Source organism: Peromyscus leucopus, chromosome 13 (assembly GCF_004664715.2).
Source record: "Peromyscus leucopus breed LL Stock chromosome 13, UCI_PerLeu_2.1, whole genome shotgun sequence".
In the NCBI taxonomy this organism is placed as follows: domain Eukaryota; kingdom Metazoa; phylum Chordata; class Mammalia; order Rodentia; family Cricetidae; genus Peromyscus; species Peromyscus leucopus.
This window is the reverse complement of record NC_051074.1, coordinates 57,984,358-58,004,574: the sequence shown is the minus strand read 5'-3', so window position 1 is coordinate 58,004,574 and position 20,217 is coordinate 57,984,358. Positions and strand designations below refer to the sequence as shown.

The following is a 20,217-nucleotide window of genomic DNA, read 5'->3' as shown; positions in this document are numbered from 1 at the left end:
TACACATCAGGGCTATCCAAACAGAAGTGAAAAAAATTCTTATCTCTGTACTCTTGACCCAAAATAACAAACTAGACATTTATACAGCTCATATCTAAAACTACAGCTACCCATGAGACATGTAAATAATACTCAGTGCACTCATGATTTATACAAACACACGCAAATATACATTTCTTAAATGTCCAATGCCAGGTCACAGGGAAAGGCGCATGATGGGAATGTTTCATTCACACAAAGGAAAGCAGTTACATCTACTTAAAGGAAATGCAGGCCTCAGGGATTTCTGGAAATTTTCTGAATGGGGGAAGAAAAAAAAAGTCTCCTTAGGGAGATCAGAGACCAAAAAAGAAAAAAAAAAGAAGAAGAAGAGGATACAGTGAAAGGTATAAATCATAAAACACCATGGAAAACTAGAGACAAGGGAAAAGAGGGTACAGTCAACTCTCTACGGGAGGTACCCGGGTGGGCTGGAGCTCTAGACCCCGAACACACTGCTGATTCCACCTGACTTGCAACAGCTTCAGGGTCAGGGGGAAGTGGAATTAAGACAGTGAAGGGTTTGAGAAATAACAAGTGGCCAACAATGCCCAAGTGGGATGAGCACAATAAAGAGAAGTTTGAAATATAAGGCCACTTGAGATGCTAAATTGAAAATGAATACACTATATCAGCCCTTTTATAAAAAGTACACACACAGATTCAACGATGGGAGTGAGATGGGTAGCCAGCAACTCCAAAGACTTTCGTTTGCTTTATCCTTCCCACCACATCTGTTACTTGGGTATTATTGTGTGTGTGTGTGTGTGTGTGTGTGTGTGTGTGTGTGTGTGTATGTGTGTGTAGTGTGTATGTGTGTAGTGTGTGTGTGTGTGTGTGTGTGTGTGTGTGTGTGTGTGTGTGTAGTGTGTATGCAGAGGCCAGATAACAAGTCTTCAGGTGACACCTAGCTTTTTGAGACAGGCCCTCTTACTGGCCTGGGGCTCACCAAACAGGCTATGATAAGTGACCAGTGAACTTCAAGGATCCACCTGTCTCTGTGCTCCCAGTAGTGCTAAAATTATAAGTGTGAGCTAACAGCCCTGGACCAATTTAAAAACAGTGAGTTCCTGTGGTGATATAGTGTGTACCCTAATAAACTTGCCTGAGGATCAGGGGACAGAACAAGCCACTAGATTAGATGTAGAGGCCAGACAGTGGTGGCATTCTATCACTTACATCCTATTACTCAGGAGGCAGAGACCTGTCTGAATCTCTGTGAGTTCAAGGCCACACTGGGCTACAAAAGATTGATCCAGTCTAGGAGAGAAACAGAGCCAGGCAGTGGTGGCACACACCTTTAATGCCAGCACTTGAGATCTCATGCCTTTGCTTGGGAAACACACACGCCTTTAATCCCAGGAAGAGATGTCTGGGCAGAGAAAGGTATATAAGGCGTGAGGAAACAGGAACTCACTCTCTTTAGGCTGAGGATTTTGTAGAGGTAAGAACTAGTGGCTGGCTGCTCTGCTTCTCTGATCTTTCAGCTTTTACCCCCATATCAGGCTCCAGGTTTTTTTTTTTTTATTAAAAGACCATCTAAGATTTGAACAAGTTCTGGGTATTGAACTCAAGCCTTCCTGTTACTTACTGACGGAGGTATCTTTCCAGCCCCTTTAATCATGTCTCACTCTGTAGCCCTGGCTGGGCTGGAACTGACTATGTAGATCTCAAACTCCAAACTTGCAGAGATCCACCTACTTCTGCCTCTGAATGCTGGGAACAAAGGCATGCACTACCTCACCTGGCCTCCACTATTGTATTATTATTATTATTATTTTAATGAAAGTGGAATCATCTGGGCCTTTTCAAGTGATGGAATTTTATGACCTAGAAAATAATCCTGTTATAGGCAGAAGATTTGGAAAAATAAAAATGTAAACAAAATAAAAATGACTTTTTTATGTAGTGATAGTGTAACTGAATTTGCACAGTGTGGACTTCAACAATTCACATATTAATTTCCCACTTTTGTTATATCCAACTATCGATACCATTATTTACTTAATATCTATTTTCAATAAATCAACTGGGATTTTTTTTTCACTGCACACTGTCTTACATAACATTTTTGAATTTTCCAAGTGCTAGTTCAACCTTTTTTCTAATCTACATCAAAAGAAACATAAGTGGTACAGTTAAAGCTGTCCAGCACAGCATGGGTAAGGACTGCAAGCTCCTCAATTCATACCCACAGTGCACCTGTGGGAAACCTCCAGGGCGGAAAGGGGCAGGTACTTGCGACTCTAGGGGCCAATCAGGCTATGATGACAGTGGCCTGGTGGCCCTGTCATTATAAATGCTTATAAGGAAGTCAACGTGTGGCTCCAGGATAGGCTACGAAGGCCATCCTCAGGCCGCTCAGAGGTACCTGGAAGCTCGGGCTACCCCACCATCATGCTGCCTGTTTGTGGCTTCTTCTTCCTCTCCTAGTTCTGGCTTCGGAGGCCAGCAGCAGCAGCGGCGGTGGCAGCAGCAGCAGCCTTCCACTTGGACGGTCTTTGCACACAACCTTCCAACAAAGACTGAAATGCCAGGTCCAGTCCAAGCATTCATCCAGGTCTTGAAGGGGAACGATTTCCAACAAGCTCCTCCTGGTAGGACTCCATCTTTGGATGCCTTGGTCTCTGGGATCTGTTCCTTCTCTACTCCTGAGCAGGTCACCTCCTTTAGCCTTTTCTCACTGCACCGGTGGGGATTCCCTCGTCTCCTGGAACTGACCCCAACCCTGAGGTGTGGCGAAGGAGCTAAGTAAGGCTGGACACTTCCCTTTGCTAAAGCGGGTTGAAGTTACTGCACCTCCTGGGGACGCCACTTCTTTTCATTGACCTTGACTGAGGAATTGCCTCCATCAGATTGGCCTGTGGGCAGGTCTAGGTGGTAGTTTCTCGGCTGTTAATTGATGAGGAAAGACCACTGTGGACAATGGCACCTCTGGACAGGTGGTCCAGGTCGTGTATGACAGCTGACTGGGAGATTTCAAGCAAGCTAGGCAGCAGCATTCCTCAATGATTTCTGCTTCAATCTCTTGCCTAGAGTTTCCGCCCTGGTCTCTTTGGATGACAGATCATAATTTATAGGATGAAATAAATCATTTCCTCCCCAAGTTGCTTTTGATCATGGCGTTTATCACAGCAACAGAAATAGAGCTAGGACACCAATTGTCCAAGACATCACGGGAGTAATTTTGTTAAATTACCTCTTTTTTTTTTTTTTTTTTTTTTTTTTAGAGAAGACTGAGGCCAGGTCTCGAACCCTAAACAAGTGCCCTTATTTCATTCTAAGGTTATCCGATATGTCCTGCCCTTCAGTAAATTTTAACTGTCCATCGAGATGAAAACAATATTGCTGATAGAACAGGGCTTGGCAAACTCTGTCCTGAGGGCAAACCACCCGAAGCCCAGGATACGTAAATAAAGCTATACTGAAATGCCCCGGGCTGGCTTGTGTGTGGCCGTGCCCTGATAAAATGCTCAGGCGTGTACGTGCCACGGAGAATGTACGCTGGGCAAAGTCTAAAGGTGTTTACTATCAGTCTCTGTATAGAAAAGTTTTGCCAACTGTTGTTACAAAAACAGGGAGGAGGGAAATGCTTTCTTAAAACATCTGGCTTACTATACATCTTTAGTGTGACTCCTCCAAGGAGCCATAAATACTCTCTGACTTGCTGTGGTTGTTCCTCTTGCTGGGCTTTTTACTTTGCAGAGGCCCACAGGACCCCAGGGCCACAGGGAGCTGAAATAATAGGCAAACCGAGAAAGTGAGCCTGCTTTCTTGGTGATGGCTGGAATAAGCAAACGTGCCTCTACTGTGGATTTTCCATTAAAAATTACAGGGTGGTCCCTAAGATTTCACTTTGAAGCCGGGCGTTGGTGGCGCACGCCTTTAATCCCAGCACTCGGGAGGCAGAGCCAGGCGGATCTCTGTGAGTTCGAGGCCAGCCTGGACTACCAAGTGAGTCCCAGGAAAGGCGCAAAGCTACACAGAGAAACCCTGTCTCGAAAAACCAAAAAAAAAAAAAAAAAAAAAAAAAAAAAAAAAAAAAGATTTCACTTTGAATATTTCAATGATACTGCACTCACCAGAGTACATTCTAAGGACCCATGTGTATTCGCCTCCCCCGTACATAAATTTAGATTCTGACCACAACACTGAGAGCAGGTGATTTTGTCATACTCCTTGTGCTGGATAGTTTTACGTCAACCTGACTGACGCAAGCCAAAGGCATCTGAGAGGAGGCATCCTCAATTAAGAAAATGCTTCCGTAAGATCAGGCTGTAGGCAAGCCTGTAGGGCATTTTCCTAATTAGTGATTGATAGGGGAAGGGCCCAGCCCATTGTGGGTAGTGCCAGCTCTGGGCTGGTGGTTCTGGGTTCTACAAGAAAGCAGGCTGAGCAAGCCAGTAAGCAGCCCCCCTCCATGGCCTCTGCATCAGCTCCTGCCTCCAGGTTCCTGCTCTGCTTGAGTTCCTGTCTTGATTTCTGTGATGATGAACTGTGATGTGGAATCGTAAGCCGGATAAACCTTTTCCTCCCCAACTTGCTTTTTGGCCACGGCGTTTCATCACAGCAATAGAAACCCTAACTAAGACACTCCTTTGTGCAGAATGATATTCAGTGGGACCTAAATACACAGAGCTCCCTGATGCTCTCTAAAGAAAGTTGGCATCACTTATATTGTTATTTGGCATCGGGCTGTGTGAATGAATGTGAGCCAGTTTGCTATGGGGTGGTGGTACACTAATTCAGTGCCTTGAGCAAACTGTGCTAATCCCTAAGAAATGACTCAATCTGAAACTACTGTCACACAAGTGAGTTGGCTTAGAAAGTTCACAGTGTAATGTCTTCTAGCGTGGTCAAGTTTGTTAAGACAACAATGACCCTACTGATCCGTTCCTCTTATGGCTGAAGACAAACATATCTTCTCTGAGGAGTTAAGCTGGAAAGCAAAACTCACCTCAGAAGAGAAGAAAACAAACAGCTCCTTTAGAAGGAAATGTACGTTTAACTGGGAAACGTTTTATCTTCCTTTTTTTTTTTTTTCAACTCCTGAAACATGAATAGAGTCACTCCAAAGCCAAGCTAGTCATTCTCCTTTAATTTGGTTTTAACTCCAAATGCAGAACTGCATATTTAGGAGTATGTCGTGGGCTGCAACTTTCTATCTAGGTCTAGCAAATTCAATGAAACATGTCACAGCAGGGCATGTGGGCACGCAGCTCTTATAACACCTCTTCCATATAAATAGTTAACGTGACTCATATCACAGGGATCGTTTGTTAAATTCCTGTTTATCCAGTTAGGTTGGTTCCACAGCTAAAGGCTTGGCAAGGAAATACAGAAACTCTGGACAACGGGTGTGTAGCCACATAACAGCTGCATCTGAGGGCATTTCTGAGTAAGCACAGATGTCGTCGGTAGGGTGGCCATGGTGTCCCAAGCACAGCCTGCTGACAAAGCACTTTACCCATCATCACGTTGCTGGCCTGGCCCACTACATGAGTTATTAGCAGCATTTGACATGCATTAAAATAGTTAATTTTATTCTCCTATTCTTTATATTTCAACTAAAAATCACCAAAACCAAAACACTTGACCAGTGGAAACAGACTGAAAAGATGGGAGAATGTGACGATAGCCTCAGGAAGTCACACTATCTTTTCCCCTAGGTGTGTCCAAGCACACATGGCCTTGGCACCTTCTGACTCAGCCACAGGCATTTAGAGCAGAGAAGCATTAGCTCTGGAGCCACTTAACAAGGACTGGAGCTGAGGAAGGAGGTCTCCGAAGACACAGCTGCACTTGGTGGTACCAAGCCGGAGTGTGGCTACACAGCATGCACCGTTGGTAGGTTAGGATGATTCAAATGATGTGGCTACCTCTCTGTGAGAGAAAGCAGCAACCCAAGGTCAAAGGAAGCCCTACAACTTCACAGCTCAGACCCCAGTTTGGTTATATGTGAGGGCTACTGGTTAATTAACAAGCAGTGGGCGGGGGACTATTTCAAGTCATCCCCTAACCCCTGGTTATTTTATGTCCCTATCCCTGAGGAATACAGAAAGATCCTACACACAGGTCCCCAAAGGAAAACTATTTGCATACGCCCCTTCCTAGTCGAAGGGTGACTGGCGAGACTGATGACTGATGTCATCTTGACAGCACTTTGCACATAATGAATTCATTCTTTCTTAAATAAAGGTGCCCTTTACAGAGCTGCCGAGAAGGAAAAAAAAACGGAGGCGGAACAATCCCAGAGTCAACATCATCTCTGTCTAGGACATTATTTCTTTAGTTTGGAGGTATGAGGAGTTAGGGAACGGCCTAGATGCCTTATCAGAATCTACCTGAGTTCTGATACCGTGTGAGCTTTGGCTGCTGGAATCGTTAATTAACAAAAGCAACACACCAAAGAAGAAGATACAGCATGTCCCACGCTTTCCTCCATCCCAGAAGCAACTGCTAGGCAGACCAAGGCTCCTCAGAAACAGGGACAAACCACGTCTCCCCACCTTTGAGCAGGGTGAGCGTTTTCGGCAGTTCTGCCCCTGCTCTCTTCCCCTCCCCAAACTTTTCGAGACAACATAACCGGACCAAGTGTGGTGGGGATCCTACTGCCTAGAACACGACTCCCAGTTTTAGCCTACCTTTTGTGAAAACCCAAGGCTATCACAGAGATAAGTTGTTCTAACGCACCTACATTTATAGGCCCAAGGATGTAACTGAAGACAGGCATTTCCAATGGTCTGGGGTTTTTTTCTACCTCAAATAGCATCTACATTACCCTACAGATTCCTTACTTCTGGAACAATCTATATATTGTGTTTCAGATATATGTGAAGAATCAGCATAAAGCATAGCTCTCCTTTCTGTGAAGCCGCTAATCTATCCTTATTTTGGAAGACAGGAAAATGCACTGTCATTAAAAGTAAATGCACTGTTCTTTATGCTTTGGCAAAGCTAGACAGACTGTTGTCAGATTGGAAATAAAATCATTGAGATAGTATCAACAATACCTGCAAAGTGCTGATCCCTCTTGGCTACTATAAAGTTGATACACAGTAATACTCTTTGGACGCCAAAATTAGTATTAATTTAGACTTGTCACAAAATTAACTCTATGTACTTACTCTACTGACCATAAGTGATGACAGAGGCCTACAGTGAAAATAATCCCAGAGAAGTCAGCCATCTAACAACAAGGCAACAAGAAAACTCAAAAAGGAAATATCAGCTAAATCTTTCCAAATCCTGAACAAATGTTTTCATTTGCTAAACCTATTATTTTAGAATTATAAGAAGAGATAATGCAACCGGGCAGAGGTGGCACACACCTTTAATCCCAGCACTCAGGAGGTAGAGGCAAGCGGATCTCTGTGAGTTCGAGGCCAGCCTGGTCTCCAAAGCGAGTTCCAGGAAAGGCACAAAGTTACACAGAGAAACTCTGTCTCAAAAAACCAAAAAATAAAAATAATAAAAAAAGATAGAGCAAAGAGCTCTTGCATAGCCTTTATGAATTCCTCTTATCAGTATAGAGCATTCCTCATCAATACATCTGATGGGAACCCTAAAGAAGGCCTCTATCCTCACCTGCCCTACCACCAGCTAGCCAGGCAGCTGGCCAGTACCCCCACCATCCCCTCTGCTGACAGCACTCAGAGGCAACGGCTGCCTAAGTTGTTCTTCAGGAACTTGGAGCCATGTCTGTCTGCCTCAAGTGGGCCTCACCAGTGTGATGTATTTGACACTTTTTAGATCACACTAAGGGTGTGATTTTCCTCAGCACGAGTCCCGTGAAGAGGATGACTATGCCTGGAGTGGATCCTATTTTCACTTGTTTCCCTACACTCCAGGCCACCCTGTCTCTTTCCTAAGACCGCTAATCCTACCCCTGGGCAGGGGTATCTGTGACTCAGGGCTCCAGTCCCTTGGGAAGAAACTCTTTCACAAAACTTGGTTCAGTGACTGTCACATCAACGAGCCATTACTGCTGGACAACTCTTAACAAAATTCGTACTTGATCCAGACTTCATTCTCTCTCACCTGCTCTCTCTACAATCTCATCCAGGAAGGGGCATTTCATTTAAGCATCTCATCTCTTCCTGACTATAGCATTCTCTCAAACTCTTTTGTTTTTTCAATGTCCTCAATGATTTTTGAGATTACTACTGGTGAGAGGTTCTTATGATATATTGTACGAACTGGGAACTGTCCCGTGTTTTTCCTGTAGCAAGACTGTGATTACGAATTTGGGTAAAGTGTTGTTCTCACATGAAGGACACACTGTCCACATGACTTATGACTGAGACAATGTTTGCCAGGTTTCAACAAAACAAACTCACTTCTCTACCCTATATCCTTTCTGAATTATTTAGGGAAAAGTCACTATGCAACCCACAGTTACGAAATTCTCCTGAGTAATTTGGAGAGATTTTCCTTTCTCCCATCTATTTCCTCATTTGAGCATGTGTTCACTCACTCAGAGTTACAATTCAGTATCCCTTTATTCATTCATTTTGTAGCTGAGATTATTCCCACTTTGGTCAGTGGGGACTCTGTTGGCTCCTGTGCCCTGTGGCTCTGGGCTGGTGACAAACTTCCCCACTTTGTGGAAGGTACTAGGAGACACTTCAGGCCCCATCTTGGATATTCTTCTTGTCCCAGCCCTAGAGTCCACACTTTCCTCAAGGAACCTTGGCACTGAAGAAAAACTAGGAACCAAAATCCAAATGACAAACTATTTGCTTTTAAATGCCAAACAGTAGACTTAAACCCAAAGAACTTAAAATGATAAATAAATATTTTGACAGCATTAAATCTGGAGAAACAGAAAAGTTCCATTTCTAAAATTCAATGGGAAACTGTGGGCATGTTTTACAATCTAGAAAGAAATATGCCTTCATGTGATGGTCATTCTTTGAAAGGTTTTTTTTTTTTTTTTTAAACTTTCATATAGTTTTGAGGTTTCTGTGTTTTTCAGAAAGAGACCAGTTTTCTTTTTCCAAAGCCAGCAGATGTTTTCTCAGTACCCTATATCTTACATCCTGTCTAAAGGATACTTACATGATAGAGCCTGAGTCCAGAAACTCGGTATCAATAACCCATGCATAGAGGAGTAGATTAAGGGACTGTTTCTGGTAACTGAGAACCCTCCCCAGACACACTCTCTCTGTTTCCCCTTGGTGTCATGGGAAGTAGACGTGTGACAGGGGCAGGAAGTACTTGATTACCAGTGGTCATCCAACAAAAAGGAATCTAGCTCTGCTTGGAACTAATCCCATCAGTTCAGAAAACGGTAGACCACTTCAGGATGACAACCATCATGTGTTCTATTCAAACGGACCCACCAGGGCTTCTGAAGTGTATGTCTGGTATCTCAACATACTCTGGCCCAAGCCAGAAGTACTGATGTCCATCTGTAGACCCAGCTACCAGCTCTTTGGAGGCTGAGGTCACTAGCTTGAAAGTTGACAGCCAATCTGAGCCACATAGCAAGATCATGTGTCAAAAAAAAAAAAAAAAAAAGTCTGTGGTTTAATAATAAAAGGAGGCAGCTGGAGTTCTGAGAGAAAAAAACATTCTCATCCAAACCCGACTCATCCTGTGAGGAAATAATTGACATCCCTGGCATACCTGTGAGAAGGCTAACGACACTTGCCTCCGTTTTCAACCGCGCACCTGCAGCGTTAAGCTGACGAACACAAGTTCCGAGTCTATTTACATGTGTAAGCTAGTCATGAGAGGCTGAAGTCTCAGGGACACTGAAGCCCAAACTTCATGTGTTCAGTCACTATCTGGAATGTTAAAATGCATTCCAAGGGGAGAAAAAAACAACAACAACAACAGGACAGACTAAAGATAAGGGGTGCTTCTTAAATCCCGGTATGGTCCATGGGCGTCAGAAGACAGTCTTTGTCTTGGGCTTGGGTCTTGATTTTGCTCTTCTCTAGTTCCGTGGACAGGTAAGTCGCACTGTGCTTTCAACCTCCATCCATCTACCACACACTGGGAGGGGGGGCAAGTTGGTTGGCTATCACTAATATGGCTCCTTAACCTTCTTCACTACTGGCTAAGACTCAGAGGGGTGTTCTTAAAGCGATCCAAACTACTGGGCTTGGTAGCACAGGCCTGGAACACCAGTGACAAGGAGGTGGAGACAGGAGAATTGCAATTTTCAAGGTCTCACTGGGCTATGGACTAAGTTCAAGGCCAGCTTGAGCATTTTGTTAAGACCCTCTCTCAAAATAAAAACTAGAAAAGGGCTGGGGATTAGACCTCGGAGTACTGATGGAGTATCGATGCAAGGCCCAAAGTCCTCAGCGCTGCTTAATAAACCAATATCCAAGCCAACAGTGTCCAACCCAACCCAACCAGAGTTTGGATGACTGTGTGGCATTTTTTTAAAAAAGTAATCATCTATTTATTTTATATCCCGGCAGCAGCCTCTCCCCCGACCCCACTCCATTCTCTTTTCCCAGTTCCCTCTCCCCACTCCCCCAACCTCCCATCCTCAATCCCCTCCTCTTCTGTCTCCATCCAGGAAAGGGCAGATCTCCCATGAGTATCAATAAAACATGGCACATCAAGTTGCAGAACAGTAAGACTAAGTCCCTCCTCATGTACTAAGCCTGGGCATGGCCTTTTTTAATTGTGTCTAGTAGCCACAAGCTACAAAGCAAGCCCTGAGTCCTGAGATAGGAAGGAGGAGGGGCCTGTGAGGGATGCTAGCTATCAGTCCGAGGCTATGCTAGGTCCACCTGGGGTGCCGCAGACTCAGTGTGGGAGCCCCAGCCCTTGTTTCCCAACCCTTATCTAGACGAGCACACTCATGGAGGAGTCATGTTGCAAGGTTTGTTTACAGTAGGTGGTTATATTGGGAGGTATGCTGCCCTCCCAAAGGAAGAGAACTGGAGGCGGGGACGGGAGCGGAGGCCTTGGCGTGGTTGCTGTGGGCACCTCTGGGCAGAGCGGCAGGATCTGTGATTTTGAACTGGAGCTTATTTAACAGGTGACACACGTTCTACTCAGAGCGCCAGGGTGGAAACCAAGATGCAAACTGCAGTTCCTTGTTCCCTGCCCCTCAAAGCTCCAGCGTTTTCCCTTTCAAAAGATGGACAGATGCCGAGAAGAGCAACCAAACCAGACTTCTCATTGAAAGAATGAATTATAGGTAACAGTTGTTTTCATTAAAAAAAAAAAATTACATGTCAAATGATTTACAAACCAGAGGAAGCAACAACAACAACAACAACAAAAAAGGCAAATGTTGAGGCGTCTGAGCACACTTCCTGCCAGAAGGACTTCCTGTTCTGGGAACCGCAGATGCGGAGAAACATCCGCTCTGTAGCCACAGCCTGTGCTGCACAGACCACTTCTCTGTTCCACTTACCCTTCTTCCCCGAGGAAGGTGACATACAGTTTATTCCTCTGCAGGTCTTTTCTGGAGTAGCCCATAATCTGATTGAAAGCATCTTCCAGCAGGTGGTCCCTTCGGATAATTAACCTGTCCCCAGAGAGACGATGTGAAAAGTGCATTAAGAGATGATTTCCGATTCCTTATCTTTCTCGACATCGAATGTCTATTTACCACAATTAACTAGGTGAGGAGTGAGGTTGCTTAATGCCATTGCTGTCTGCACTTGAATACACGTCTGTCTCTAACACTTTAACAGCAAGGCACAAGTTACACAAGAGAATCACGGGTCAATCCCTGGCCTGTAAAAAACCCGTGAGTCCTTTCTGAGTGGCCAAGGCATTTATCCCAGAAAGAAAGAGGTCATCACACACACACACACACACACACACACACAGAGAACTAAAGAAAGAACAACACTATAAAGTAATCCTTTAAGGCTGGAATGCACCTAAGCATGGAATTCAATTATTGAATGTTCAGTGAGACAAAGGAGGGTGCATGTGCATGTGCGTGTGCGTGTGCGCGTGTGCGTGTATGTGCGTGTGTGTGTGTGTGTGTGTGTGTGTATGTGTGTGTGTGCGCGTGTGCGTGCGCATGTGTGTGCGTGCGTGTGCGTGTGCATGTGTGTGTGTGTGTGCGTGCGTGTGCGTGTGCATGTGTGTGTGTGTGTGCGTGCGTGTGCGTGTGCATGTGTGTGTGTGTGTGTGTGTGCGTGTGTCCTACAAAGCAAGAGAGTTTACAATTGTACTTAAATTAAGTGAATCTTGAGACTCCCCAAGGGGGAGGATGAAAATGGACGACGCTCGTGACAATCTACTGTGATGACGGCAAAGTCATCTTCCACAGATGCCGACTCCCTCTCAGTGTCAACGGTGATGACGGGGAGCCTGGACTTGGTAATTCCAGTATGAGAAAAGCACAGTTCAGAGAGATACAGAATTGGGGTTGGGCCGATGTGTAGGGAGGTCCAGGAAAGTGGAACTGACTATACCTGGGCAGTAAGCATGGAGGCTGGTCCTCCCTTGGGCACTCAGGGCACAGGGTGACTTGTTTGTTTGTTTGTTTGTTTGAGACAGGGTTTCTCTGTGTAGCTTTGGAGCCTGTCCTAGATCTCATTCTGTAGACCAGGCTAGCCTCGAACTCACAGAGATCTGCCTGCCTCTGCCTCCCGAGTGCTGGGATTAAAGGCGTGTCACCGCTGCCCGGCTTTGTCTGTGGTTTTACACAGTCCTAGCTTGATTAAAAAAAACATAAGCTTACTAGTGCTTAGTTCCTGAACATTTTACATCATTACAGTATAATTTATAAACTCCGAAATAACCATGCCCATTAAAATAAAGACTGCTTCCTACCCATTCACCATCTATAAATGTGGTTTGTGTCATTTCTACTTACTTTAATTTCCCTGGGCCTTGTCCATATCCTTTTGTTTCTAACTTCCTGTAAAAGTTCCTCAGTTTGGCTTCGAAATCTCTCTTGTAAGGGGCTGGCGCCCGGGCATTGGCACGCTGAGTACCTGCAGGAACCACAGAAGAACAATCTGGATCCGTGCCCTGTGCCAGCACCGTCACAACACCATGAAAGACCACCACAGTTAGCAAAGGAAACTGAGGCACTGCCTTCAGCTTCTGCATCACACACACACACACACACACACACACACACACACACACACACACACACACTCACACAAAGGCCTGAACGTAGCTTAAGGAAGGTCTTATGAGAGACTCTTTATTTGTCGCTTTTCGACTGAGAATGAAGATCCTGTTTAAACTGCCAAATATGCTCACGAGTTTCTCAGATATGTTCCCCTTTCCATCCAAACCAGAGTGAGTCAAAGAGTTATTCATGTCTAAGGACAACTATTCAGGGCGGAATATCTCTGTTTGCTGTTGAAACAGGATCATGGAAACTGTAAAGGAAGTCACAGGAAGCCCCATGAAGATGTTCTTAGATGTGCATGACATTTAAGGATGATTTTTAGAGATACAATTACATTTATTTTACACTGCAGAATAAAATGATTATTCTAAAATCAGAATTCAAGCCTAGCTGTGAGAGGAATTCATATCTTGGAGTTGCACAAAGAATAAGCAGTATTATTATTTACTGCATTCTCATACGAGGCTCTGCTGACTCCCCACAGGAGGCCTTACCTTCTAGTAGGAGAGAAGAGGGGGTGGGTTGGGGGAGGGGAGGCTGGAGGAACGGGAGGAGGGAAGAGGAGGAGGACCTGTGATTGGTATGTAAAATGAATAAAAAGTTTTCTTAATAAAAAAATATTTACTGCATTCTCAATGTGTCAAATACTGTCAATAGCTACAGATTAAAAGTATGCCGTTTATTACTAATAAAGTGTTATTTATAAGGTATAAATAGGACATGGCTTCTTCCTCTTTCCACAGAAAAATCCATGTGTCACAGGTGATTAGGTAGCATGCTGGGATGTCAGGCTGGACACAGGACAAAGGCAGAAACTAAATTATAGTCTTGTCCTTACACAGCATGCCAGTTCCATGAGATTGCTTTTCCTTCCTTTTTTTCTGGGTGTGTGTGTCTGTCATGTATGTGGGTTTGTTGTTATTTGTTTTGTTGAGACAGGAGCTTGCTAGTTACCCTAGATTGGCCTTGGATTTTCCAGCCTCCTGCCGTGGCCTCACAGTGCGTCAATTACAGGCTTGAGCCATGGTGCCTAGCAAAAATTTCCTTAACAAATGAGTTAGCTAGGATGGTTATTTACTGCTAATCTGGTGTTATTGTCAACAATGGATGCCCTGGCTGAGAAGGCAGAAATGAAACATATCAAATAATTAAGTCTTAAACTGGAATGGATACAAACTGTAGAACAGAAGAGATAAAACCATAGCCCTGGGGCTATACCCAGCCTCACAGTCGACTGTTTGCCCCCTACATTAAAAAAAAAAGGGCTAGATTAGTTGCATTTAAAAATTATTATTAGATTTCAAGTAAAAGAAAAAGAAGTTTTTCTCTTGAAAGTTAGACGAAATCTTACAAATGGCGTTAACCTCCTGGAGGAGACAGGTGGATGTTCCCATGGACTCCACTCCCTCACATCCACTCAGGGACACAGGCTGGCTGCCTGACCTCCTGGGTATTCGCCTTTGAGATCAGTGATAGAGAAGATAATAGTAATGTCACAGAAAAGCAATGTGTGCGGAGATCAGAATGGACAAGACCGCAGGGAGGAGCTTAGTTGGAGGCTAAGTGGTTAATTGCCAAGTCCATAGGATGCAGAGTCACCATGGAAACAAGCCTCTGGGCATGTCTGGGATTTGGAATTTCTAGTTCTGGTTAAGTGAGGTAGGAGGACCCACCCTAAATGTCAGTGGCACCATCCCAGGGTCTGGGTTCTGGGAGTGAATTAAAAGAAGAGGGCTTGGTACCTGAAATCCATCTCTCTGCTCTTTGACTGGGGATGCAATACGAACAGCCACCTGCTCCTGCTGCCCCATCTTCCCAGACACGATGGACTGGATCCCCTTGAACTTGAAACTCAAACAAACCTTCCCTCTCTTAAGTCCCTTTCTGTCCGGTATTTGGTCACAGCAATGAGAAAATTAAGTAACACTAAACATATAAATAGAAAAGAGTCTGAATTTTATTCTGGTTCAGAGAGGCAAGAACTAGACTAAATACTGAACGTGTGTTCAACAGATGCCGAAGACGCTCCATAACCGAGAGCATGGTGGGCATGCCGGAGAGACAGGGGCTGGAGCCAATCAGAAGAGAGGTTTAGAAATTCTGATGCTGGTGTTGGGAATGGGGGCGGGGCGCGGGGCGCGGGGCGCACCTTTACAGAATACTGAGGAAAGGAAAGGGAATAATGCTAAAGTGGTATTTGATTAGAGAAATTCTCAGCGGAGGGTGTAGGGCAGATGAAGGGTGGGAAAGAGGAAGAAGGGTGGAAGGGTGGAGAAGCAGTTAGGCGTTCATCCTGCAGTTGAGGCCTGAGGGGACAAGAACTTAGTCAGGAGTGTGGTGACTCAGAGGAACCCCGAGCATGCGAAATACAAATTAGGAGAAAAGCAAGGGGGAGGAATGGGAAGCTCTGATGATAGCAGCGTTTCTTAATGATAATGATAGCTATTGTTTGATAAGCACCTGCCATACATTAGGGATAATGCGCTTTCCATAGGGGGAGTCTTGAGAAATCCTCACAGGGAGTCCATGAAGTGGCTATTAAAGGTTCTCATCATCACTTTGCTACTGAAGGAAACGAGGAAGCAGCTTCCTGTCCAAACCCTATGCCGGGGACAGGAATTTGGGATTTGACAAGGTCCACTGGAGGCTAAAAGCAGTGTGGGGAATGATGTTGGTAGCCAGGGACACAGGAAGCTGTGTAAATATTGAGCTGGATGTGATAGTCATGGATACTCTACCGACCCTGGACAGGGGAGCTCTGGAGTTTGCATGAGAGATCAGTTAATTCCTGTGGGTGAAATGTTAGTGTGTATGAGAGGTCAGTTAATTCCTGTGGGTGAAGTGTTAGTGTGTATGAGAGATCAGTTAATTCCTGTGGGTGAAATGTTAGTGTGTATATGACACTGTGCAGCGTCTACGTCGTAAGAAGCTCTCTGTGTGTTGGCTGTTAATGTTATGTGCATACATACTCAACACACAGGCAAACATGTTGGAGCTTCAGGGATGGATATTCACAAGACTGCCTCCCGACCAGTAATCTGGAGGCTTGTCGAAGAGCTAAGAGTTAAGTCATGAAGAAAACAAATGCATTCACCCTCACAAAACCCAGGAAACAAAAGAGAATCCCAAGCAGGGGTTCTCAACCTTGAGTGCATATTAGAATCTCTGAGGAAACTTTAAAAACAATTCCAAAGTTCAGGCCACACACCCCAAACCATGACATCAGATTCTGTGGGGGTAGGTACCAGGCCTCAGTGTTTTTTACAGCTCTCCAGATGATTCCCAAATACAGCCAAGCTGAAGAATCACTTACAGGAAGCAAGCTCAACTGCAATCAATGAGATTAATCTGGCTTTAATATGTACACCAGACGCAAGGAGCTAAGTTATCCTATGTCAGAAACAGACTGGAGCTTCATGGGAATTGCTTCAGTGGTGACTGTCAAGCCGTGTTCCTCATTTTAAGGTATGAATAGAATTCTGACCATCTATAGTTTTGAACAAGTATTGTCCTTATTAATTCTGAGGGGTTACTTTTGTTTTGGGAAAGGATAGTGTTATTAGTGTAAATTTAAAAAACAATACAGAAATCTTTACCTCTATGTTGTTTAACATAACTTACAAGACTGTTTATGGTTAAAATAGTAGCATTTTAAGAAGTATGGGGGCGGGGTCTTGTTATATAGCCCAGGCTGGCCTGGAACTTGAAAAACCAGAAATCTTCCTGCCTCCGCCTTCCTGGGTCTGGGATGATAGGTATGAGCAGCCATACCCCAAACCAGCTGTCACATAATTAGTACAAGTCAGCTTCAACTGCCAAGAGCTTCCAGGGGAAGAACGAGGTTATTTTGGTTCCAGAAACCAAAAAATGTTCTTGGAAGACTGAGCTGATAGAAATGTATGGGAACCACAACCACAATCGAGGGCCTCTCTCTCAGAGATCTCTTTCTGCGTCTTTGGAGTCTTACCAAAGGGAATTGCATGGGAAAAGGTCGGTTGCTTCTAGGAAGTGACCAATTGGAAAATGGACTTCATGGATGGCTAGTACTATGTTAAGTGTTTGCAGGAATATTTTTTTAGTAACAGCTATTAGAGCTGTTATTCTTTATCACTGCTAGGTAGATCTGAAGAACTTTCAGACGCTCTGTATGTTTTCAATACACTGTTACAACACTGCATAATTACAAACTATAAAGTTCTATCTGACAAAGTATCTCAGGTGACACGAGAAAAATTTTGGCATCCAATTCTGGAGAAGCCTGTACTTCTCTGCCTCTGGGTCCTGGAATCCAGTTGGCTTTCTGCTCTGCTCTGAATGGAGTTGAACCTTGACTACACAGCTCCAGGCCTCGGGACTAGTTCAGTTTAGAGGCCCAACTCTTCCCTGGTGCCCTTTCCAGTTACACACACATACACTTTCCCCTCAACCCCTGTGACGAGCTTTGCTGTCAGACTATCTTTGGATCACCAGACCCCAAAGAACAACACGGGGACTTTTTATAATTATGAAAGCATGGCCTTTAGCTTTCCCCAATTGGCCTTTATATGTAAATAACCTCTTTGTATTAATCAACATTCTGCCATCTGGCTTTTTACCTTTTTTCAGTACAGCATGTCCAACATGTTTGTCTGATGGTGAATTCCACGCCTTGATTATTTCTCCTCTTCCCCTCTCTCCCTGGAAATCCTGCCTAACCTCTCCTGCCTAGCTATTGGCCATTCAGCTTTTTATTAGACCAATCACAGCAATACATCTTCACAGTGTTCCACAACAATCCCCCATTGCTAACAATGAGCAAGCCAATGAGCACTGCAACATGTCTAGACAGCCTCATCTTCTGGAGCAAAGTTTACAACACTGTTAAGAGGGAATACCCTGGAGACAGCTTGGACAAAGTACAGATGTGCACAGATGTGCATGTCCTCATATCTATCTCCTATTTTCTAAGAGCAGCAAAAGTCCTAGATCTATGGATGTTCATATACACGCTACTTACTTTTTTCACTATTCATTTTCTTTGGTCCTGGGGATTAAAAATGAGGGGTTCCATGTATGTGCCAGGCAAGTAATCTATCATCTAGCTGTACACTCAGCCTACTTTTTTAAACTTTTACTTTGACAAGGTCTCACTAAGTTGCCCAGGCTAGCCTTGAACTCACTTCAGAGCCCAGGTAGGCCTTTAACTTGCCCTCTCTCTGTCTTTGCCTCTCAAGTAACTGGGATTACAGATCTAGGTCATCAGGTTTGGCTCAAACCATTTACTGAAAACAAATTGGTAACTGTGGTTTTTCAGAGTTGGCCAAGAAGTAACTTATTAAAAGGGGAACACTGAAGGGTATGCCAATAACAGATACCCCATCCTGGCAGTACTGGGGTGAGGACAAGGAAGATTAATAACAAAAAACAAAATATCTACACTAACTGGACTCAGGGGGTTATTAATGACAAAAATAATAAAGAGAGGGCATGAAGCTCAGAGGGAGGTGGATGAGGTACTAGGGGTAGACAGAAGACAGTACTAGTGGATGGATTTGATCAGTATATATTATATGAATGTACAGAACTTCCAAAGAATAAAAATTATTAAAAATAATAGCTATATCATAACCATGCTGAGCAGAGGGGGAAAAGATGAGGAGGGCTGGGAGGAACAGAGAGACATGTCTCTAAGAGGAGGAGGTAACATATGAGGCCAGTAATATTCAAGTCTTTGTGGGAAGAAAAGATCCTTTTGGGGAAAATAAACCCTTTTCATGGTCCATTCCACTGAGACGACCCTGATGAAGACCCAGGAGGCTCCTCAGTGCTGTGAGTCCATCCAGTGATCTAATGCTGCTTGCACTCCAGTGGTCACCAGAGCTGTGAACCACGCTCAGACCCAATGAGACCCCCACCCCACCCCATACACCACGCAGCACACCTCAATGTGCCACAAATACAAAAACAAGGAGAAAAATAATATGCATGAAGAATTTCAATAAATGGGGTGTTAAATTCTCATGCCATTCACTCCATAGTTTTAGTCCCCTGGAAAATGCACACAAGAAAGTATATCTCCAATATTTTAGACAAATTAGGTGTCACTGCATTTAAATTCCTAGAGATGTGCCCTAGGCAAACTCCTTGGTTTCCTCCTTGGCATAGTGAACCATATGGTGTTTGCAGGGATCCTTTCCTTTGGACATGGCTGAGGTTGGATTGGCATTATAATGGCCCTAGAAAAATAAACCTTCACATTCCAAAATTTTGATTAGTTTTAGGTGAACACTCTCACAGCTGCAGAAAGCAGTGAGTCAAACTTTCCAAAGTCCCTTTTCTCTTGAAAAGACATGTAAATGTGCTTGGAATGAGGGAAAATATGGAAAGATTACCAGGTTCCTAGGCATTCAGAGTGAAGATCATTAAAATTTATTATTGTCATAATTTTCACAATATCATTCTCAAACCACTAAAACGGGTGAAATTCTAGTCACAAGAAAAAGACCGGACCACTTAAAAAATTATTTTTGAAATGTTGATTTTATGCAGCCAGCAAAAGGTCTGGGAGAAGCAGAAGCCATTTTCTGAAAAACAGATTCCTCGCCAGGGAAAATGAGGTTAGTGAGGCCCGGCTCTTCTCACGTGGAGTCCCTGACGGCCGCTTCCACTACTATCAGGCAGTACGTCTCACTCTCATCACCAGACCAAACCCCCGCCAAGAATATGGAGATGATTTTTTCCTGCAAATTAAAACCACCACAAACACTGCTAGCAATTTAGATATGGCCGGATTACACATGTCATTGGAAAATGTTTTAACTCTGAGTTCCCAGAACACACTTTATTACTGCCATGAATTACTTGTGGGCATCTGTGATGCTAAATGAAGATGTGCACTCTATCATCATTTAGAATGTTTGCACAGGATGAAAGAACGCTTAGGCAGACTTCAAGAGCACACTTCTTCGGGGGTTGGGAAGACAGAATCTGGTGGTCTACATTTTTCTCAGGGAGGAAGAACCTTGGAAAAGGCCTAGAAAAAAAGGGCTGTGGCTGGCATGAGCCGAATTCCACATGGCTCTACACGTTTAATCATAAGAAAGCAAGACAAAAAGACAATC

The 20,217-nt window shown here is 44.2% G+C and overlaps 1 protein-coding gene across 3 annotated transcripts in view; it reads right to left on the bottom strand.

Moving 5' to 3' along the window:
* The window catches only part of Hecw2 (HECT, C2 and WW domain containing E3 ubiquitin protein ligase 2), a 362,611-nt gene that overhangs the window by 30,593 nt on the left and 311,801 nt on the right, over window positions 1–20,217 (bottom strand). For all 3 annotated transcript variants that reach the window (XM_028886428.1, XM_028886412.2, XM_028886448.2), the window contains 2 exons: window positions 12,848–12,968; window positions 11,426–11,539 (listed from right to left, as the gene is read on the bottom strand). In XM_028886428.1, coding sequence (XP_028742261.1) covers window positions 11,426–11,539; window positions 12,848–12,968 — 235 coding nt within the window. The remainder of the gene's footprint in view (window positions 1–11,425; window positions 11,540–12,847; window positions 12,969–20,217) is intronic.